Source organism: Rattus norvegicus, chromosome X (genome assembly GCF_021556685.1).
Source record: "Rattus norvegicus strain SHRSP/BbbUtx chromosome X, alternate assembly SHRSP_T2T, whole genome shotgun sequence".
NCBI lineage: Eukaryota > Metazoa > Chordata > Mammalia > Rodentia > Muridae > Rattus > Rattus norvegicus.
In genome coordinates, this window is record NC_141554.1 from 11904106 (window position 1) to 11928537 (window position 24432).

The 24432-nt window shown below is 38.7% G+C and overlaps 1 protein-coding gene across 2 annotated transcripts in view; it reads left to right on the forward strand.

Annotated features, from left to right (window-relative positions):
- The window catches only part of Efhc2 (EF-hand domain containing 2), a 200448-nt gene that overhangs the window by 171977 nt on the left and 4039 nt on the right, over window positions 1-24432 (forward strand). For both annotated transcript variants that reach the window (XM_087599492.1, NM_001106952.1), the window contains exon 14: window positions 8832-8937. In XM_087599492.1, the coding sequence (XP_087455618.1) occupies window positions 8832-8937 (106 nt within the window). The remainder of the gene's footprint in view (window positions 1-8831; window positions 8938-24432) is intronic.

Sequence of the window (24432 nt, forward strand, 5' to 3'; positions counted from 1 at the left end):
TGCTTCTATTCAAGCTCCTATAGAGATAGGACTCTGACCCCGTCATCTTTGAATCCTTAGAGACTTGTTCATTGCTGGAACACTGTATGTGTCTTGAATCCACTATACCCAACTCTAAAATCCAACTCAGCTACTCCCTAGCTATGTGGTCTTTATTTATTCAACCTCCATGAATCTATGTTTAGATGTGAATGTCTTTAAGTACTTTTGAGCAAGATATTTTGCTTCTTAAACCTCAAAAGATGGAGGGAAATCTTAGGTCATTCCATCTTGTATTCCTTGGAGAACTAGAGAATAAAAAAGGTGGCCCTCTCTAATTTTCACCTTCTGAGACTAGATGGGGAATTCAAATGCAGTCTTCTCCCAGAAGCTCTGCCACAAGCTAGTCTTTTATGGCTGGCTTTGGGTCCCATGGAATGCCTTAGAACTACCCTCCCAAGAGAGCTGGTGCCTCATCCAGAAAGATCTGTTAAAATGGAAAAAGTTAACAGGGCTTTAAAATCATCTCATTATGCTTTGCCTAGCCCTGCCCCCTCTTAGAGGAAGTGCTCAGTCTCAGGCAGTTTTCCCCAGAAATACCTGGCAGTGAGGCTGAAAGCAAGCACTGAGCCATGTGGCTATTGTTTCACGATGTTTGGTGTACTCTTGAGGGCTTCATAAAGGAATGGTGTTTTTTACTGTTTCTTCTACCGCTCCCTTCCCTTGGTTCCCTTCACTCTTTTCTTTTATCCGTACTGTGTTAAATATACATACCCACCCAGGCCCTTTCTGTAGGTTCAGATGCGGGTGACTTGAGGTTGAAAAAAAAATCTAAAAGAATCCCACACTGTATAGTCCATATTTAGCAGTCATTACCCACTCCACCAGGAACTTCTAAATTTCTATTTAGAGATGGAGCAACTTAGAAATAGCCATTTACTTACTGTCAACCTGAGTGATGCCATCTTGTCAACTGCACCCACCACAGTGGCCCAGAGCTTCTCCTTCCTTGTGCATCGGGCATCACAGACCGGATGTTTCAGAGCACACTTTGTGGATTCTGTGATAATGGACACAAACTAAGTGTGATTATGAGTCCAAGTAGGGCTTCACTGCCTTTCATTCTCTTCTGGACCATTTCCTAAGGAGTGAGTATTTCCTAAGTAGCCAGTGTAGCAGAAGAAGAGGCAGGTTCGTCTTTGGCGAAATATAGTGCCCACTAATCTTCCACGTCTGTGGAGGGTGAAAATAAAGCAGCACAGCATTATTCCCCGTGGCAAGAGGGTGGCTGGCCTCTGCAGTTTTCGAACTATTCATCCCTCTTGGGAAGGGAAGCATGAACATCAGTCAAGCATCCCATTAGACTGGCTTCTAAGAACGCCCACCTAGCAAGGCCTCAGGAGGCATGTTTGGGGGCTGTTATTATGTAGAGAGGAACTAGAGAGATTGCCTTCCCTCCCCCTTCCTCCACAAACATGTCTCCTAGTTTGTGTAGGGAAGGAAATGGTGGATTGCTAGAGCATCAAAGGGAAAGAAGAATTTATGGAGGCCTTAGGAAAACACTTTAGCAGTGTGAGCTGGCACTTGAATGTGAGGAGGCTGACTTTTTAACAAGCATAGAAACACTTAAAAGCCAGAATTAACCTTGCCCTTTAGGGCAGTCACCCTGGAAGGCTATGCACAGATTTCAACAATGTTGCCATAGAAAGTTCTTCTTTGGAATTGGCTTCAAAGCCCTTTCAAATGAATTTCTTCCTGAGTGGCAAGTCTCCATCCTTTGACTATAGATCACAGTTTTATCAAAACCAAATGTCCTTTGGTGAGGAGTGAAATAGAAAACTCAGGTGGAGAATCTGGACCATGTTTTGGATCAAAAGCCTGGTGCAATTGTAAAATGTAATCTATTTTCTATAAAGTTCATAAGCTTTTCCAAAATCTTTTGAAAGGATGTTTGAGACTTGGCAAGTGGTTCCATTAGTCATCAGACAAAGAGGTCTCCATGATGAGTGCCAGAATCAATAACCTTCAGGGGCAGCTTTTTGTTTCGGAGTGACCTGCTTGGCCTCACTCCCCTGATATTCAAACCTTTCTCTATCTCTGAACTGTTTTCCTTTCTCCTTCTCAAACCTGTCCTGGTTTTAATACCGAAAGGGCCTCATCTTTAGATTTTCCCTTACATTCTTATTGAAAACATGATAAATATTGAATAGAAATATATACTATAATAACAAACAATAGCATGAAAAAAAAATCTCACATCAGTGGTCCAAGAAAGAAGCTATGCACAGAATTTAGGATCAGGAAAGAACATAGACTAATTCCAAGGGAACAGAATCCCAACTAGGAGTGTCTCTGACTTTCCAAGAGTGTTACTCCTACGTTTACTACTGGGAGAAGCATGCTTTAGGATCACTTCATCTGTTTTTAGTGCCCTTTAAATTTTTATTTATACAAAATTGATAAATGCTTAGAGTCAGTGTAACATAAAATCAGTGGAGCATTTTGTTTAAAAACAACCATACTTTGGCTGTATTAGCAGCCTTGTTAACCCTTCTAACTACTTCTGCAATTACAAGAGTAGCACGCACAAACCACTGTATTTTGGTTTATCAAATTTGTCAGTACCTACTAACCTACTTTGATAATGACTGAGAAGTTAGCATAATTGTGATTCTATTATTATTATTTCTGTATGCTATGAAGATATTTTCTTTATTCCTAGTGTTCTGGAAGTTTACGGTAGAACTTAGTATGTGTATGTGTAGTATGCCAAGAACATGTGTTTAGGTCACATGTTCCTTTCTTGTATTCTTCTGTTTTCTTTTCAGGAATGCAATATGTTTCCTCATTTTACATCTTGCTATCTGCCTCTGATCCATTTTAATTTTATTTCTCTGGTCCCTTTCTTTTTTCTTGTTGTCCATTTGATTTCTGTCCTTAAAGTTGGATGTTTAGTGGGGACAGAAAATATCTTGTTGACAGTGAGCTTCACTGCACAAATTAGATCCCATCACTCCATCTTTATCAGGGAGTATCCAGAAAATGGAATCTGGAGATTTCTCCAGAACAATTCAGAGTATTGTGAGAAAAATCTTGTGTACGTGTGTGTGTGTTTTCAGTTGTAGTACAAGGGCGGATGGATTAAATGGGGAAGGAGAGTCTAAAAATGGTTATTGCTATTTTAGAAGTGGGAAAAATGGAGCAGATCATTCTTTTTTGTTGTTTCATTTAAGTTACATTTTTAATATTGTTCTTACATTTTTCTAATAATTTATTCTTTCATTCACTTTACCTTCGAATCACAACTCCCTTCCACTCCAACCCTTACAAATCCTTCTCCCCATTACTTCCTTCCCTTCTTTGAGTGGAAGAACTCTCAACCCCCCTCCTTGTGTACTGCCCTATACTGGGACATCTAGTCCTAGCAGGACTAGCGACATCCTCCCCCACTGAGGCCCAACCATCCAGTCCAAGTAGTGGGAAGGGGATCCAATGGCAATAAACATGGATCAAGACAGCCTCTTAAGATAGCCTCTACTTCACTTGTTAGGAGGCTAACACGAAGACTAAAGTTCACGTTTGCTACGAATGTGTAGGGTCCTATGTTTACCCCTGCATGGAGAAGTGATCATTCTTAAATTCAGGATATAATGTTCTCCTCTGACTACATATGTTCTACCTCTATAGGACTGGAATTTCTTTAGCCTTTTTAATTTCTCTGAAGCTAAAACCTTTCCCCACTACTACACAGGGAAAGATACCTACAGGTTTAATCACTTGTGTCTTCAACCAATCCTTGGCTTCTGTGCCAGGTTTTATTTCTGCTTGGTTGATGCATAGTTTATTCCCTCTATCTCTTGGGATTTCTATGAGTTGCTGAGTATCTGAGCTCCTCTCCTTGGTCATATAGTGCTTCAGTTTCTATTCTTCTCTTCTGCCAAGTCTGATGTTAATTCTGAATCTGCTTTTCATCTTGCAGCACATTTGAAATCCCTTTCCCATTGTTGTCCTCCCTGCTGCCAAGCTGTCTTTGCCATTGTATATATTATTTTTATATTTCTGTTTTTTATTTTTTTGTATGTAAAAGGTAAGACTTGTAATAAAAGACAGAGAAAAGTTTATGTTGATCCATTCTGATTAACTGACAACTTCCCAGGAACAAAGTATTCTTGCCAGAAGTTTCAGCCAGTCTTATCTCTTTAAATTGAAAGATTATTTGTTCTTTGCCCCTTGAACCCTTTGAGGATATTTACACATACACAGAGATCTTCTAAGAAGAACTAGAAAGTAAACCTTGTAGGATCTTAGCACATAAACTAATTGGGTTTAAGCCTGGCTTTGGCTTAAAATGAAAAATAAAGCTTTTCATTTCATGACAATTTTTACACATATCTAAGATGTCTACACCTGTATCAACAGTTTTGTTCCTTCTTATCATTTGATTCAGAAGTATGTCTCACAAATATCCTTCTAAGTAGATAAATAATTAGATATATTGAATCTTACATATCATGAGGTAGGCAAGAAAGTGAGGTGCAGTTAGGAGATAACTAGGAAACATGAGCAGATCTCAAAGTTAGTTACAACAAAATCTAGTAAGTCTTCCTATAGTAAATTTTAGAATTTTTTTCTGAGTTCCAGTGCAAATCAAATCCAGGCAAAGGGCTTCAGCTAAGATGCATTTCGGGAAAAGACCTTCCTAAGGGAAGCAGTTATTTGAACTGCATTTACATGAACAAAAAGAAGCAGAAGTTACTGAAGGTCAGCAGACCTGAAAGCCCAGACAAGGAGAGAATCTTCAGGTCATGTTTGTGATCAGAGATGTGAGCAGGGACCAAATTAAGTCAGCTCTTATATACCTTGCTAAGGATCTTAGGTTGTATTCTAACTACAATGGGAAGCTATGGGAGGATTTCAAGCAAGGAGTTAAGTGAATGGCTCTATATTTTAGAATGAGTTCTCTGAGGGATAGTGGGCTGCTGCACCCAGCATAAGAGTTGATAGAAGGAATAAGGTCAAGGTGGGAAACTGTGCTCTAATCCTGATGAGTGGTGAAAGTGGTTTGAGATTAGAGGTTAGTGAAAGAGATGGGGAAGTTAGTTAGATTTGTAATATGCTGGGTAGTTTTAACACAAAAGAATGCTCAGTAGATTGTGTGTGTGTGAGGAGTGAAGTTGGATGTGACTCAAGATCTAGTCAGGAACTTTACTGCCTGGTTACCAAATAGATGAAATATAACCGTTTGCAATTCTAGGATTGAATGAGTGCCCTCTGGAATTCATGGTGTGGGAATTTCCTGACAATTACATTATCTTCCATAAGAACAAATAGGAACACTCATTTCATTGGTGATTGCATTTAGTTTCCCAGTCTTTTAAAATAGCACGCACTTTAAAAATATCATTTATATTACAAGTGACTACAATATCTATAATCTTCAAAGGCCTTGAACTTTAGGCTCATTGCCGCTAGTTTTTATTTCTCACTAAAAATAATGTATCTACTAGTCCAAGAAAAGGCTTAATATGTAAGAGTACTTGCAGCAATTCCAGAGGACCTAAGTTTGTTTTCCAACACTTGTGTTGGGGAGCTCACACGTCCTTATAACTCTAGTTCCAGAGCATCTGATGCCTTCTTTTGGCCTCCATCAGTACACATGTTACGCACATACACAGGTAGACATAAATAGACATTAAACGTTGGGTCTTGTGTCACTCTTGAAGCCCTGTCTGGCTAGTTGCTCAATCAGAAGCCTTCAAGTCATTTTCAAACATATGTCCCTTACCACTATTGTGTGTGGGTGTGTACATGCATGTGTATACATGTACATGTGTGCTTCTGAGTGTGTGTGCACACATGTGTACTCATACTCATGCACATGTGCATGTCTTTTAGGAAGCTTACATTCAAAGTGGCATCCAGAATGGACAATTCTTCACTGCTAGCACTTTTGTCTAAACCACCATCTTTTCTATGTGGACTACGTGAGAGAGATTTCTAACTACCCCCTGCCACTTTTGTGGTTACCCCAGTATGCTACTCATAGGACTTAGATTGTTCGAATAAGCTTTAAAACTATATTAGGCTCTATTTTAGTCTTGTTAGGCTGCTACAAGAATATGCCATAGATTAAAACTGCTTTTTAGAATTCTGGCAGGGAAGATACTAAAAAATAAAGTGCCAACCTATTGAGTCTCTGGTTGAGAGTCCTCACCTGCTTCTTAATGGGCTCATTCATGCTGTGTCCACACATGGCAGAAAGAGCAAGACATTCTCTTTGCTACTATTCTGTATTCTCATTTATTTCTGGTAGTTTGTGACAGGGTGTAACTATGGAATCAAAGCTTGCCTCAAACTCACAACTCTCTCTATTATCTTTATCCACCCTCCGGGTGCTGAAGTTTCAAACATGTGCTACTCTGACATACTCTTGTGACCTGGTTTCAGGAAGGCTTTGCCTTACATTTCACCTCCTGTTATTAACACATTGATGCCTAAGTATCAGTGTAGGTATTTTGAAGGGATCTGATCATCCAAAATGTTATAGATCTTATAAGAAAATAGTCCAGTAGCTCCTAGATTTTTCTTAGAAGAAATGTCAAAAGATTCTGTATGGCCTTCTTCTCTGATCTCAGGTCCCACTCAGTCTATTAAGAAATATTTTCTTCAAGACTCTCTGTAATGGAATGGTTCTCACCAAACATCTTTAGTTGAGTTTTAGTAGTTCCCCAGAAACATACACAAATAAAAGACATAATGGTCCCACATTTTGACTATAAATATGCTCATAAACAGAGATGTCTTTTAAAAGAGGTGAAATGATGAGTGAGCCAAAACTCAAAGGATAAACAGTGGTAGGGGGCAGCATGTTGGAGTTGTATCCCAGAAATCTTGGCCAAAGAAAATGTACACAAAGAATTACAGAATTCCCTTTCCTGTGTTCTACTCTCTGTTTATTCTACTCTGTTTAGATGGATGAATCTATATTACTTCAGCTTATAACATTTTGGGTGCTGTGATTTTTTTTATGAATTTGTAAATACGAGCTATTGTTTTCTTAACACTTTGAAAAAGAAGAAAAACATCTTTTGATTACTTATGCACATGTTACTTTTAAGAGTAGAATCCTGGAGCAGTGTGCTTGGAATAATATCTTTTTCATAACTTTATCATTTCCTTAAATATTGGCATAATGAGATTAATAAATAATTCACCTTAAAATTTGGCAGGATGTTGCCAAATAGGAAAAATAGCTTGAGGTACATTAAAATGTAGTTAGGCACTATTTCAGTCATTATAACAATTATGTTGAAATTATTATCTTAGTGATCAAAATTCTGTTATGTAAAGTTGAAGATTAATTTAAATCAGTATCAATAATTTAAGATTCATTAGTTTTGACGTAACTTTTTTTCTTTCTTTTAATTTAATTTAATTTAATTTTATTTTTTAACTTGAGTATTTATTTACATTTCGAGTGTTATTCCCTTTCCCGGTTTACGGGCCAACATCCCCCTAATCCCTCCCCCTCCCCTTCTTTATGGGTGTTCCCCTCCCATCCTCCCCCCATTGCCGCCCTCCCCCCAACAAGCACATTCAGTCTTAGCAGGACCCAGGGCTTCCCCTTCCACTGGTGATCTTACTAGAATATTCATTGCTACCTATGAGGTCAGAGTCCAGGGTCAGTCCATGTATAGTCTTTAGGTAGTGTCTTAGTCCCTGGAAGCTCTGGTTGGTTGGCATTGTTGTTCATATGGGGTCTCGAGCCCCTTCAAGCTCTTCCAGTTCTTTCTCTGATTCCTTCAACGGGGGTCCTGTTCTCAGTTCAGTGGTTTGCTGCTGGCATTCACCTCTGTATTTGCTGTATTCTGGCTGTGTCTCTCAGGAGTTGACCTAACTTATGATGCATGGTAATAATTTGTTTTCCTTTGTTCCAAGTGAAAAACTGGCTTTTTTTCTAATTATAAATTGAAATCAATTCAGATGATACGGATTAGTCATAATAAGGCAAAAATCATCATTTGACTTTCTAGAGATGGTTTTCTTACTATATAAGTATATTGTTACCATTGTCTCTATTGCTTCTATGTAAATATAAACCTAAAGTAGAATAAGAACTGTGCGTAGGGTTCTAGAGAGATGGCTAAGTGATTAAAAGTGTGTATGTAGTACTCTTGCAACAGCATTTGCTTCCTAGCTCCCACATCAGGCAGATTACAACTGCTGGCAACTTCTGCTCTAGGGCATATAATGCTCTCTTCTGGGCTTCATTGACACTGCACTCGCACGTACATACCCATAGACTCACACAACACACATACACATATAATTAAAATTAACTAAAATAAAACAAAACTGTACATACTATGTTATAACCTTCTTTACAGTTTATGTCAAGAACATATTTCTGTTGTTTCTAACATGGATCTACATAACCCCATTTAATGGCTACATAGTAAGAGATAGAGATAATTTTCCTTTTGTAAAAACCTAGTAGTAGTCAAAATTAGTCTTAAAAACATTTAAAAGGTATGTAATTTAAGAACTACAAGAGAGCTTCATTTTATTGACATGAATCAACCACTAAAATAAAAAGCCCTTCAAATATTCTTAACAAAATGTAGTGGTGGTCTTACCTATCAAAATGTGGCAACCTCACTGATTGTTTATTGAACTTCTACCAACTACTACAACTGGGAAATTAGATAGGTGAGATCCCTGTTTTCAAAAAAATATAGATTCTGGGTGGATTAGAAATAGATAATCCACTAATAAGAAATGATGATAACATCAGCTATTGAAGCATGCATGGTAATATATTCTGTAGACTGAATCAAATTATATGCTTTCAGGTTTGAAGACAAAGACCAACAAATAAATTATGAGATATTTTTCTCCCTCCTGAACTGGAGAATGAATCCGACACCTGATCTGCAAGCCCCGCCATACCTTAAAGAGGTAAATTTAATACTTATTATAGAAATAAGCTATTGCTACTTCCCTTATATTTTTAAGATCCTGTGTCTTTGAAGTATGTTCCAATGGGATGTAGTAGCAACCTCATTGCTCTTGGAAAGAACATTTTCTGGGTATTTCTGTTGAAGGCTAATTCACTTTCTATGCTGAACAAACATATATATAGAAGAACAGAACTTTTCTCTTGCAGTTGAATAGCTTTTAGCCCCAGTTACATCCAATTATATGGAAGGATAGGTTACACTTATAAATAGATATGAACATTGTACCAAGATGATATAATTATCACCTCTACCTGCAAATCTCAAATGTCCATGTCAATAACCCTTAGTGTATCTGTGGCTTAAGAGCTCTTAGCTCATCTCTCCCTTCTAGAAACTTGAGGTGGTAAATACTTTCATTCCTATTGTGGAGGTGAGAAAGTTAGAAAACAGCAAGTATGTGGTATACCCATAATTTTAAGTCATATCTGTTCTACTGCAAAGAGTAAACATGAAAAATATTGGCTGAGGGTATAGCTCAATGGCAACATGTGTGTTTCAAAATCACAAGGGCCTCAGTTTGTTCCCTAGTACTATCTATTCTCCATCCCATTGCCAAAGAAAGAAACTCTGTCTTTTTGATATACTTATTGTTGGAAATATTGTCGTCAGTTAACCAAAGCATAAGATACCACGAGAGAAGGAAATCACTACTGACATTTGCCCTGGTAAAGGGGTATGGTCATTATTCTGCCTTTCCATAAAATATCCTTCTATTCTGTGTTAACTATCATGCACTTGTCTCATTAAGACAGCTTCCATTGTTCTAAGCCTGCTTGGTCATCCCTGGGCCTGACCTTTGTAGCTTGTATCAATTGGCCCCCTAGCCCTTAAGCATCTTCAGCTGCCTAGTCAGAGGTTTGTGCTGGCAGGAAAGAGAAGGGAGAGAGATGGGAGAAACCATCTCCCTCCCTTTCCAGTCACATCCTCTAAGTGCATAGTATCTGCTCAGAAGTTCATATAACTGGTGATCTAGGTTCTAGTAACTGTCTTTACATGCTTCTTCAGACCCAGGAGCTTGCACTGACTCTTTGTTATTAGTAGACCCTGGGAACTGGAAGATTTCCTGTTTTGTCCCCTCATCCCCCAATCCATCCTACAACATTTTAAGTACTGTCCGTCCCCTATTCCTGCACATTCTATCTCTGTGGCCTCAACCAATCACACCTGAAAAATAATATAAAAAAATGTGTCTACCATGGACATTTGCTGATACATTTTCTTGTATTATTTCTTAAATTTAATACAATTGTATTTTCATAATATATACATTTGGTTAGGCACAAGGTACCTAGAGATGATTTCAAGTGTATGGGAGGGGGCTGGAGAGATGGCTCAACAATTATGAGCACTTGTTGCTCTGGCAGAAGACCCAAGTCTGTATGTGGTACATATATATGCATTCATGCAGGCAAAGCACTCATAATATAACAAAGTAAAATTTTTAATATTAAAAGTATGTGGAAGGATGTGTATAGGTTCTACACAAGTACAATGTCATTCTATGTAAGGGCTTGAGCATGCATGGATTTCTGTATTATGTGTGAGTTATCCTGTGACTTATCTACTTTGATGCTGAAGGATGAGGTACTTACTCTACTAAATTATTTGCCACTTACTCTGGTTCTAGAAATACTATTTTCCCTAAGGAACTCTGAATGATGCATGACCTTGTTTTTACTGAGTGAAAACTTTGCTTTTTTTTTTTCACTTTGCCCTCTCCTTTTCTTTTTTCTTTCTTTCTTTTTTTTTAATTAACTTGAGTATTTCTTATTTACATTTCGAATGTTATTCCCTTTCCCGGTTTCCGGGACAACATCCCCCTAATTGCTCCCCTTCCCCTTCTATATGGGTGTTCCCCTCCCCAACCCTCCCCCCCATTGCTGCCCTCCCCTCAACAGTCTACTTCACTGGGGGTTCAGTCTTAGCAGGACCCAGGGCTTCTCCTTCCACTGGTGCTCTTACTAGGATATTCATTGCTACCTATGAGGTCAGAGTCCAGGGTCAGTCCATGTATAGTCTTTAGGTAGTGGCTTAGTCCCTGGAAGCTCTGGTTGCTTGGCATTGTTGTTCATAAGGGGTCTCGAGCCCCTTCAAGCTCTTCCAGTTCTATCTCTGATCCCTTCAACGGGGGTCCTATTCTCAGTTCAGTGGTTTGCTGCTGGCATTCGCCTCTGTATTTGCTGTATTCTGGCTGTGTCTCTCAGGAGCGATCTACATCCGGCTCCTGTCAGCCTGCACTTCTTTGCTTTATCCATCTTGTCTAATTGGGTGGCTGTATATGTATGGGCCACATGTGGGGCAGGCTCTGAATGGGTGTTCCTTCAGTCTCTGTTTTAATCTTTGCCTCTCTATTCCCTGCCAAGGGTATTCTTGTTCCCCTTTTAAAGAAGGAGTAAAGCATTCACATTTTGATCATCCGTCTTGAGTTTCATGTGTTCTGTGCATCTAGGGTAATTCGACCATTTGGGCTAATAGCCACTTATCAATGAGTGCATACCATGTGTGTTTTTCTGTGATTGGGTTAGCTCACTCAGGATGATATTTTCCAGTTCCAACCATTTGCCTACGGATTTCATAAAGTCGTTGTTTTTGATAGCTGAGTAATATTCCATTGTGTAGATGTACCACATTTTCTGTATCCATTTCTCTGTTGAAGGGCATCTGGGTTCTTTCCAGCTTCTGGCTATTATAAATAAGGCTGCTATGAACATAGTGGAGCACTTGTCTTTTTTATATGTTGGGGCATCATTTGGGTATGTGCCCAAGAGAGGTATAGCTGGGTCCTCAGGTATTTCAATGTCCAATTTTCTGAGGAACGTCCAGACTGATTTCCAGAATGGTTGTACCAGTCTGCAATCCCACCAACAATGGAAGAGTGTTCGTCTTTCTCCACATCCTCGCCAGCATTTGCTGTCACCTGAGTTTTTTATCTTAGCCATTCTCACTGGTGTGAGGTGAAATCTCAGGGTTGTTTTGATTTGCATTTCCCTTATGACTAAAGATGTTGAACATTCTTTAGGTGTTTTCAGCAATTCCGCATTCCTCAGCTGTGAATTCTTTGTTTAGCTCTGAACCCCATTTTTAATAGGGTTATTTGTCTCCCTGCGGTCTAACTTCTTGAGTTCTCTGTATATTTTGGATATAAGCCCTCTATCTGTTGTAGGATTGGTAAAGATCATTTCCCAATCTGTTGGTTGCCGTTTTGTCCTAACCACAGTGTCCTTTGCCTTACAGAAGCTTTGCAGTTTTATGAGATCCCATTTGTGGATTCTTGATCTTTGAGCATAAGCCATTGGTGTTTTGTTCAAGAAATTTTTTCCAGTGCCCATGTGTTCGAGATTCTTCCCCACTTTTTCTTCTATTAGTTTGAGTGTATCTGGTTTGATGTGGAGCTCCTTGATCCACTTGGACTTAAGCTTTTTACAGGGTGATAAGCATGGATCGATCTGCATTCTTCTACATGTGGACCTCCAGTTGAACCAGCACAATTTGCTGAAAATGCTATCTTTTTTCCATTGGATGGTTTTGGCTCCTTTGTCAAAAATCAAGTGACCATAGGTGTGTGGGTTCATTTCTGGGTCTTCAATTCTATTCCATTGGTCTATCTGTCTGTCTCTGTACCAATACCATGCAGTTTTTATCACTATTGCTCTGTAATACTGCTTGAGTTCAGGGATAGTGATTCCCCCTGAAGTCCTTTTATTGTTGAGGATAGTTTTAGCTATCCTGGGTTTTCTGTTATTCCAGATGTATTTGCAAATTGTTCTGTCTAACTCTTTGAAGAATTGGATTGGTATTTTGATGGGGATTGCATTGAATCTGTAGATCGCTTTTGGTAAAATGGCCATTTTTACTATATTAATCCTGCCAATCCATGAGCATCGAGATCTTTCCATCTTCTGAGGTCTTCTTTAATTTCTTTCTTCAGAGGCTTGAAGTTCTTATTGTACAGATCTTTTATTTGCTGGGTTAAAGTCACACCGAGGTACTTTATAGTATTTGGGAGTATTATGAAGGGTGTCGTTTCCCTAATTTCTTTCTCGGCTTGTTTCTCTTTTGTGTAGAGGAAGGATACTGATTTATTTGAGTTAATTTTATACCCAGCCACTTTGCTGAAGTTGTTTATCAGCTTTAGTAGTTCTCTGGTGGAACTTTTGGGATCACTTAAATATACTATCATATCATCTGCAAATAGTGATATTTTGACTTCTTCTTTTCCAATCTGTATCCCCTTGATCTCCTTTTGTTGTCTGATTGCTCTGGCTAGAACTTCAAGAACTATATTGAATAAGTAGGGAGAGAGTAGGCAGCCTTATCTAGTCCCTGATTTTAGTGAGATTGCTTCAAGTTTCTCTCCATTTAGTTTAATATTAGCAACTGGTTTGCTATATATGGCTTTTACTATGTTTAGGTATGGGCCTTTAATTCCTATTCTTTCCAGGACTTTTATCATGAAGGGGTGTTGAATTTTGTCAAATGTTTTCTCAGCATCTAATGAAATGATCATGTGGTTGTTATCTTTCAGTTTGTTTATATAATGGATCACGTTGATGGTTTTCCATATATTAAACCATCCCTGCATGCCTGGGATGAAGCCTACTCAATCATGGTGGATGATTGTTTTGATGTGCTCTTGGATTCGGTTTGCCAGAATTTTATTGAGTATTTTTGCATCGATATTCATAAGGGCAATTGGTCTGAAGTTCTCTTTCTTTGTTGGGTCTTTGTGTGGTTTAGGTATAAGAGTAATTGTGGCTTCATAGAAGGAATTCGATAGAGCTCCATCTGTTTCAATTTTGTGGAATAGTTTGGATAGTATTCGTAAGAAGTCTTCTATGAAGGTCTGATAGAATCCTGCACTAAACCTGTCTGGACCTGGGCTCTTTTTGATTGGGAGACCTTTAATGACTGCTTCTATTTCGTTAGGAGTTATGGGGTTGTTTAACTGGTTTATATGTTCCTGATTTAACTTCTGTACCTGGTATCTGTCTAGGAAACTGTCCATTTCCTGCAGATTTTCAAGTTTTGTTGAATATAGGCTTTTGTAGTAAGATCTGATGATTTTTTGAATTTCCTCTGATTCTGTAGGTATGTCTCCCTTTTCATTTCTGATTTTGTTAATTTGAACACATTCTCTGTGTCCTCTCATTAGTCTGGCTAAGGGTTTATCTATCTTGTTGATTTTCTCAAAGAACCAACTTTTGGTTCTGTTGATTCTTTCTATGGTCCTTTTTGTTTCTACTTGGTTGATTTCAGTTCTGAGATTGATTATTTCCTGCCTTCTACTCCTCCTGGGTGTATTTGCTTCTTTTTGTTCTAGAGCTTTTAGGTGTGCTGTCAAGCTGGTGACATATGTTCTCTCCTGTTTCTTTCTGCAGGCACTCAGAGCTATGAGTTTTCCTCTTAGCACAGCTTTCATTGTGTCCCATAAGTTTGGGTATGTTGTACCTTCATTTTCATTAAATTCTAAGAAGTCTTTAATTTCTTTCTTTATTTCTTCCTTGACCAGGTTATCATTGAGTAGAGCATTATTCAACTTCTACATATATGTGGGCGTTCTTCCCTTATTGTTATTGAAGACCTGCTTTAGGCCTTGGTGGTCTGATAGGACACATGGGATTATTTCTATCTTTCTGTATCTGTTGAAGCCCATTTTTTGACCAATTATATGGTCAATTTTGGAGAAAGTACCATGGGGAGCTGAGAAGAAGGTATATCCTTTTGCTTTAGGATAGAATGTTCTATAAATATCTGTTAAGTCCATTTGATTCATGACTTTTCTTAGTCTGTCTACGTCTCTGTTTAATTTCTGTTTCCATGATCTGTCCATTGATGAGAGTGGGGTGTTGAAATCTCCTACTATTATTGTGTGAGGTTCAAAGTGTGTTTTGAGCTTTAGTAAGGTTTCTTTTACGTATGTAGGTGCCCTTTTATTTGGGGCATAGATATTTAGGATTGAGAGTTCATCCTGGTAGATTTTTTCTTTGATGAATATGAAGTATCCTTCCTTATCTTTTTTGATGAATTTTAGTTGAAAATTGATTTTATTTGATATTAGAATGGCTACTCCAGCTTGCTTCTTCTGACCATTTGCTTGGAAAGTTGTTTTCCAGCCTTTCACTCTGAGGCAGTGTCTTTCTTTGTCTCTGAGGTGTGTTTCCTGTAGGCAGCAGAATGCAGGGTCCTCATTGTGTATCCAGTTTGATATCCTATGTCTTTTCATTGGAGAGTTGAGACCATTGAAGTTGAGAGATATTAAGGAGTAGTGATTGTTGCTTCCTGTTGCATTTGTATTTGGATATGAAATTATATTTTGTGCTTGTCTTCTCTTCGTTTTGTCGCAAGACGATTAGTTTCTTGCTTTTTCTAGGGTGTAGCTTGCCTCCTTATCTTGGGCTTTACCATTTATTATCTTTTTTCGAGCTTCATTTGTAGAAAGATATTGTGTAAATTTGGTTTTGTCATGGAATATCTTGGTTTCTCCATCTATGTTAATTGAGAGTTTTGCAGGATACAGTAACCTGGGCTGGCATTTGTGTTCTCTTAGGGTCAGTATGATATCAGTCCAGGGCCTTTTGGCTTTCATAGTCTCTGACGAGAAGTCTGGTGTGATTCTGATAGGTCTCCCTTTATATGTTACTTGACCTTTTTCCCTTACTGCTTTTAATATTCTTTCTTTATTTTGTGCATTTGGTGTTTTGACTATTATGTGACGGGAGGAGTTTCTTTTCTGGTCCAATCTTTTTGGAGTTCTGTAGGCTTCTTGTATGCTTGTGGGCATCTCTTTCTTTAGGTTAGGTAAGTTTTCTTCTATGATTTTGTTGAAGATATTTACTGGTCCTTTGAACTGGGAGTCTTCGCTCTCTTCTATACCTATTACCCTTAGGTATGATCTTCTCATTGTGTCCTGGATTTCCTGTATGTTTTGGACCAGTAGCTTTTTGCGCTTTACATTATCTTTGACAGTTGACTCGTTGATTTCTGTGGAATCTTCTGCTCCTGTGATTCTCTCTTCTATCTCTTGTATTCTGTTGGTGATGCTTGTATCTACGGCTCCTTGTCTCTTCCTTCGGTTTTCTATATCCAAGGTTGTTTCCATGTGTTCTTTCTTGATTGCTTCTATTTCCATTTTGAATTCCTTCAACTGTTTGATTGTATTTTCCTGGAATTCATTCAGGGATTTTTGCGATTCCTCTCTGTAGGCTTCTACTTGTTTATTTATGTTTTCCTGCATTTCTCTAAGGGAGTTCTTCATGTCTTTCTTGAAGTCCTCCAGCATCATGATCAAATATGATTTTGAATCTAGATCTTGCTTTTCTTGTGTGTTTGGATATTCCGTGTTTGCTTTGGTGGGAGAATTGGAGTCCGATGATGCCATGTAGTCTTGGTTTCTGTTGCTTGGTTTCCTGCGCTTGCCTCTCGCCATCAGATTATCTCTAGTGTTACTTTGTTCTGCTATTTCTGACAGTGGCTAGACTGTCCTATAAGCCTGTGTGTCAGGAGTGCTTGTAGACCTCTTTTCCTGTTTTCTTTCAGCCAGTTATGGGAACAGAGTGTTCTGCTTTTGGGCATGTAGTTTTTCCTATCTACAGGTCTTCAGCTGTTCCTGTGTGCCTGTGTCCTGAGTTCACCAGGCAGGTCGCTTGGAGCAGAAAATTTGGTCTTACCTGTGGTCCTGAGGCTCAAGTTTGCTAGTGGGGTGTTGCTTATGAGCTCTCCATGAGGGCAGCAACCAGGAGGACCTGCGCTGTGCTTTCAGGGAGCCCCAGTGAATCAGGGTCCCAGATGGCGTTTGGTGTTTTTTTCTGGTGTCAGATATGTGGGCAGAGTGTAGTCTCTTCTGGCATCCCAGGCGTGTCTGTCTCTCTGAAGGTTTTAGCTCTCCTTCCCACGGGATTTGGGTGCAGAGAACTGTTCACCCAGTCGGTCCCTTCAGGTTCCGGAGGTGTCTCAGACATAGGGGACCTGCTGCTCCTGTGCCCATATCTACGGGAACCCAGAGGCCGTATACAGTTTCCTCTTGGGCCAGGGATGTGGGCAGGGGTGGGCAGTGTTGGTGGTCTCTTCTGCTCTGCAGTCTCAGGAGTGCCCACCTGTCCAGGCAGAGAGCTCTCTCTCCCACGGGGTTTGGGAGCAGTGAGCTGTGGGCTGGTATCAGTGAGGTTGAGTGACAACTTTTCTTGTTCTTTTTCTTGCTTTCGGTTTCTCTTTTTTCCCTTCCTTCTTCCAGTCTACCACCCAATTAAGTGTTAGACATTTCAGTATTGATGATTCAGAAATGTGTTCATATCACATGTATTTATTTATCTGCTTTTCCTACTTCATTATGAAGAATTCTTCCAGTTCAGTATTCATAGACCTAAGTCATTCTTGAACAAATATAGTTAAGTAACAATTTAGCCAGTCTTTCCCTGTTGATAGGCATTCAAATTATTTCTAAAAATTCTTGCTGAAAATATAGCACCTTGTTACTTTAACTTTTATTTTCCTAATACCTATTGAGCTTAAATAAAATTCAATCACCCTTTGTGCTATATATAATACACAGTAAGAAGAACATTTTTCTACAACTCAGTATCCACATTATAATGGAACAAAAGTTTCATGGAAAGTTACTAATTTAACTACATATGGAACAACATCTTCTTTCTTATCCTGCCCTTTGAATTTCTCTTCTCCCTCCCACATCTTTTGTTTTCTCCTGTTTGAATTTTGTTCATAAGTCATTATGATGATTTCATCACCCACAGAAGAATCACCACCCTATATGGGAAGGCCAAAAATGTTCAGTAGTTACACCTCCACAACATTATCATCTACCATCTCTGTTGCCTGGCACCATTTCTGAGCCCTGGGCATAAAGGATTTCAGATAGTATAGAAAGTACAGTGTCATAGGCTTGATTTTAGGTCATTTTTTCCATGGTCAACTGAATGACTGTGTACAAGTTTCGCAACCTTTTTCCATTTAAAAAAGAGGTGTTAAAAGTGCTTCTTTCATTAAGGTTGTGCGGATTTAGTTGATATACACCAGCACTTGCAATAGCAGGGAGGGCTTAGATGTTAGGTCCTCTTACTGTTTATAAAATGGAGCTGTGTCCTAGCCCTGAGTTTGGAATGATGAGGTTAATGTCAAGGAATGGTAGGCTAAGCATCTGTGTGAGAGTAAGATCTGGATGGATTCCCAGGGTCAGAAAATTGCTCACTTCCTGTAGTACTGGACACGGCCAGTTAGCTGGCATTCACTAACTTCCAGAGATGGTGTGAGTAGCTCTCAGGAGGTCATCAGTATTGCTACCATTTAGAATATAGATTGTTTCTATCCTGAGTTGAATATTTTCCTCAGCATGATTTCTTCCCTGCAAGAAAGCTGAGTAGACCTTAAATGTCTGTATTATTGTTAACTGATATGATGTCTTACATTCTCCTGTTATTGTGACAAAATATTCTGATAAAAGCATTTTCAAATTACAATGGAGTCATTATGGATTAAAGAAATAGAGGCAGAAGGTGTTTGAAACAGTTAGTCATATCACATCTATAGTTAAAAGCAGAATGATGACCACAGATACCTGCCTAGCGCTCTCTCTCTCTCTCTCTCTCTCTCTCTCTCTCTCTCTCTCTCTCTCCTTATACAGAACTAAGAACCCAGTCAGAGGCTGGCAGCACCCTTTTCCCCTTAGTTAACATAATCAAATTTTCACCATAGTCATGCCCAGGGGTCCATTGCCTAGGTGACTCTAATTTCCGTAAAGTTGTTGACTAACACTAGCCATCATAGAGACATTTTGGATAGAAATTTGGACCACTTCTCTATTCTAGCCTGATTGACTTTAGTGAATAGATAGAGGACAAAGGCCAAAGATAGGAGTCAGAGCTTTGGTTAACTAGAGACTGAATAGGTATCTGGGTACATATGATATAGGATTGGACAGATGGGTCATCTAGGAGTTTCAACAAGGAATTTAGGAGTTAGCATCAGTCAGTAATGAGAAAGGTCCATTTAGCCAGTTCTCAAGCTTTTGTGGGGATGATTTAGCATTAGGTCCCTAATTGACAGAAGTGCAGACAGGGTTAAGGGAATCAAACAGGCAAATGAAACAGTTCAGTACTAGCAAGAGGGCAGAGGCTTCATTTACCATGCCTAGGTCTAAAGAAGCAGGGAGGAACCAGTATTACTGAAGGATAACTAGAACTAGAGCTGTAAGCAGAGGGATCTAAATACTGACCCACTATGAATACCATCAAACCAAGTCCCAGTAGAGAGAGCAAGGGGAAAAAGAGGAAATCAACACTCTAATCTCTAACTTAAATTACTTTCCCAGAATCTGACAATACATCTCTTTGGCAGATGCCACCTCGAAGCCAGAGAACACAGGACCTCAGTGATGTGGTCTACATGGGACCACCTCCCAGGGCAGAGAAATAGGATCAATGAAAGGTCTTAAGGGCAAATAGACAATGATCCAGTCTACTCTGTTACCATAAAAGACTTTGCTTAGGAGAGCAAACCCTTTAGCCAGATCTAAAGGTTTACTTAGACTAATAGCTTCTTTAGCATGGTTGTGTTGAATGTCAAGAACAGTCTTCTAGAGTCAGATGTGCCCTCTCTACACATGAAGGTTAAGTGGTTTCAGTTAATACAAGTAAGGTCCAGCAATGAACAAGCAAACATGTTATAGTTAGTTGAGCTATGATTAGCCCTACTATCTTATGGTGAGAAGCTGTTCCTGCATGGATACATGCAAGTTGAGTATTACCAACTATCCTGACTGCTAGCTGTGGCCCATAACCACTTGCCTATAGCCTGGTTGGGGCAGGATAGTGCTGTTCCCTATATTGTTCATTTGCCTGGTCACTCAATACTGAGAATGTTATCCAAAGTATTATCATAGCCTAGAGACCCCAAATTCAATTCTACTGTGCTTGCCCTCATATGGTGGTTAGAATCTAGCAGACTAGCTCTCCCAATTTAGAGCCTGTCTGATTAATATCACAAGTCACATTTTGTACAACAGCACTATATCAGTTCTTATATAAACTTTGTGTACTGTGAGACATATCTTTCAACATTGCTGAGAAAAGTTAGACATAGATTCATTTTATGAGGATTATAACTGCAGAAATATCAGTTGACTCAAGGGTTCCCTCTCTTTCATGGCAAGTTGATATATGGCAGTAGGAAGTAAGAGGTTGGATATACCTTAGATGTGTCTTTGGATACCTCACTTGTTAAGTTATATACCTTTTATGACATTTTATTGCCCCCCAAAAAAACTTGCGAAATAAAATCATCCTTATTTGGTAGATAGCAAAGACTCAGGCGTTCCTAAAAGTAAGAGATATGTTGTCGTGGATAGTGCCAACTGGTTTTTGTTTTGTTTTTTGTTTTTGGTCAGAGTGTCATTATCCTGAAACTCACTATTCACATTAGACTGACCTCGAACTCATAGCCAGCTTCTGCCTCCTGAGTCCTGGGGTTCAGGGTTTATACCACAATGCCTGACAAATCAACGTTTTTCACCCTCTTTTTGGCAACTTTTTCCAAAGTTGTTTCTAATATTTATGGTAAAATATAACAGTTGAAATACAGGGTTAATATCTGTTGTCATTATATTAAAAATAACTAGCGAACACAAACTGATTGTCTAACACCAAACAGTTGTCCAGTTAGAAATGATATTTGGGGGATCTGTTATGATAGAAAGCATTGACCGACATGTACTTGAGTAATATGCAAACCTATCACTAATGTTTACAGAGAACTCAAGTCTCTTTAAAAACCTTCATTTGCCAGAAATGCATTTTAAGAAAAGAATCCCTGCTTGGAAGCCACACACATGTTCAGAATAGATACACAGGATAGCTCAGCCAAAGAGAAACAGCTATGAAACACTGGATATAAGGAGACACGTGGATAGAAATATTAGTGAATCCCACTCCACATATGAACTTTTTCTCTTATTCTCAGGATGTCCGTGATGAACTCAGTAAGTATTTAGAAAATCCTCTTTTCAAAATGAACTTCCATTTGGTTTGCTAAAATTTAATTGCTTTTAGGTATGGTTTTATACCTAATGTGATTATTTCTAAGGCTGCAGAAAGAAAGAGTGGGGGGGAAGGCAGGAAAGAAGGAAGATGAAAGAAAGGAAGGAAGGAAGGAAGAAAGGAAAAAAAGAAAATAGACTGGGAATATATATATACATACATACATACATACATACATACATACATACATACATACATACATACATACATAACTGTAGATATGTCCCATAAAAATACTCTTTTCTGAAAGGAAAGAAAAAAGATCCTTTTCCAAGAGAGTAGAGGGAACAACATGGTAAAATCACTAATATACTAACTCTATCAGCTTTCCATTTGGGAAGAATAAAAATAACCATATTGCAGTGAAGCATGGTCTTTAATTGGCTCCCAGTCTTTATCCCTCATGCATCCAATGGCCAGTGCTACAGAAGAAATTTTTAAGCTAGAAGATGACATAATCCAATTAAATTTTCTCTTAAAAATGTCAAAGCAAATAAATCCAGGGCCTATTAGCTCACACACAGCTTTGTGATTCCCACTGGGTTTTCATCTGTTGCCATCTTCTCATTTCAAGGTGTTTGGGGGTGTGTGTGTGTGTGTGTGTGTGTGTGTGTGTGTGTGTGTGTGTGTGTCTGTACACAGATTAGCAGCTACAGTTTTCCATGTTGAGGAATAAGTAATTTACTACTAAATTCTTTGACATCTTGAGTGACTCTAATGACAGCCAGCTTGGAATATGTTATGGGGCATTCTTTGGAAGCATTGATACTGAGCCATTTTAGATTTCTGATTTTTCTGTCACCAACTTTTACTCTGTGCTCCTTAGCTCTTCCTTCTAGCAGAAAATGCTGTGTGACATATACTATTTAATGCTCTGGGTTACATTAAATTTTATTGTAAGATTTGAGGGTTGTCTCTCATTTTATCAGTTAGTCACCTTGGAGACTGGATTTACCCACAGTTTGCTTGGCAGTTGCTTTACTCCAAGATCTATTGGTGACTTTCATATACATGTTTTTAACTTGGTAAATGTAGAGCTGCTTTTTGCTTTTAGAAACAGGGTTGGAGACAAGAATTTTGTTGTTAAGTAGTTGAGGGAAAGAAATTAAAACACCCAGAAGAGGTTAGAGTGGCAGAGGAAGAGAGGGAATTACTAAAGGGTATATATAGTATTAAACAAGTTACGTTGGGAGATACATGTTGCACAATGGTTTTGGGAAATGCTAGGATCTAACAGAAACATGTCCCTCAGAATTATCCTGGCCAAAGTATAAGGAAACTATAGTATTAATCTTTAAGTCTCCTTTAGACACTCATTGATTGAGGGATGCTCTTCACCATAGAGAAAAGGAAATAATTCCCTGGCACTTGCTGCTTGACATAGGGGCAGCCAAAGTAAGCCTCAGAGGCCAACCAGAAGCTTAGGGCAAAGGAATAGAGATATTTGGAGGTCAGGCTGCTGTAAGCTAGATTGGGAAGAGTAAAAGGCTAGTAAAAGGGACACTGGCAGAGCTTGTGTCACAAAAGATTCCAAACATGTGCTGTCAGGAGTTTGTCTTACAGAGATGTCCTCATCTGGAATGGAAGGCATCATTATCTATGGATGAGCCTTCTTTCTGCTGTAGGATTACCACGTGTGTACAGTTATTTCCCTGTTCAATTTACATGCGTGGGCTGGCAGTATAGTTCCACAGTACAGCATCCTCTGCAAGAAACAATCCACATCAAAAACTCACTGCTGTAAACACTGTGATCTATAATTTGTATTTTCTAATCTAGAAGGAATAAAAAGTCAATATTTTAACTCAATACCAAGATTTTCATAAAACTTCTATAATATTTGGAATGCTTTCAGGTTTATTCAAAAGAACAGTAGGTCATTTCTAATATGGGGATTTTGTAGATACTCCCAAACCTGTTTCTTAAAAAAAACAACAAACAACAACAACAAAAATGGGACCAGCCATATGCCAAAGTGTAGGCAAAATTATAAAGGTCATAGCTGTACTTCTGCTTCATTGCTATCCATAATTCCATTGCCTGGATGTTTGAAAATCTCCCTGTACCGAATCCTCTTTCCATCCATTTTCAGATAATTCCTGAGACAACCTCCCTAAAAATTGGTGGGTGACAGTGGATGAATCCTACTCTATAGGGCTCCACGCATGTCTCCGTGGCATTTATCAGAAGTCACTCAAACTAGGAACCTGGGGATTGGTAACAAAGGCAAAAAAGAAATGACAGTGGGAAATGGTATTGAATTGAAACAAAGCACAGCACGAGAGAAGTCTGAAAAGCTCTGCAGGGACCTTGGGTTTCAAACTGGCCAGTATTTAAAGAAATGGACTATTGTTATCTTCTTCCCTCATATTACCCCTCATTGGAAATCTGGTTATTTGTCTGAGTTTCATTTTGCTGATTAGCCCGTTGCAAATAAATTTGGTCCTCATATATCCAAATTCTTGAGTTATTATTTCAGTATAAATTCCTACCATTTCTCTTTGATTTGATTATATCATAATTCCTGCTAAAAAGCAACATAAAACACAGCCACTTTTTGTGCCTAGTAAGATAAGGGAGAATTATTAATACTGACTTATTTCATGAGTAATAAGCCCATCATAAACTTATGAGTGGCATAACATGGTTTTGTATTAAAGTTTTATTTAAAAAGTAAAAATTTTTATTTAAAAAATTCCATGAGATAATAATGCTTTCGAATATATATATATGTATATATATATATATCATCTCTCTGTGCTAAGATAAAATTCTAAAATGCCACCTAAGAACAGACACTGGTTTAAATTTTAGAAAACTTTTGAGAATGGGTTGAATATTGGAGTTGAATGACTTACTGAGCTCATCTTTCATTGATTAAAATCCTGTGTTTACTATCTACGGTGACTCCCTGGATTCAGGTATAATCTGGTATAATATAGATATAGCTGGTATAAGGAAGATCATGTCACTAAAGTCCATGTGTTATAGACTGTACAGAAGACTCTTTCAAATCTGCATTGCCATCATCTCTCTGAAGCATCACTTCCATCATACTGCCAGTTGGTGGTTTAAACTCTACAATTCCAAGAGACCCAATGCTCTCTGGCCTCCTAAGGCAGCACTCATAGCTTCCCCTCCCCAGTGCTTAATTAAAGTAGTTTTTAAGAACTACATTGTTTTCTACTTAACTTTCCTTAGTGAAAATAGTGAGGAATGGTCACTATGTAGGATGGGAACCAGGTGTTTGTGAACAGGCTCACTCCATTTCATGGAATACATAGACACAATACATAGACATAGCTCTGGAGCTTCATTGCTGGGGAGACTGTTCAGTCTCCTCCCCTGCGGACTTGTGATTTAGTTGCAGAGAAATTAATTTCAGT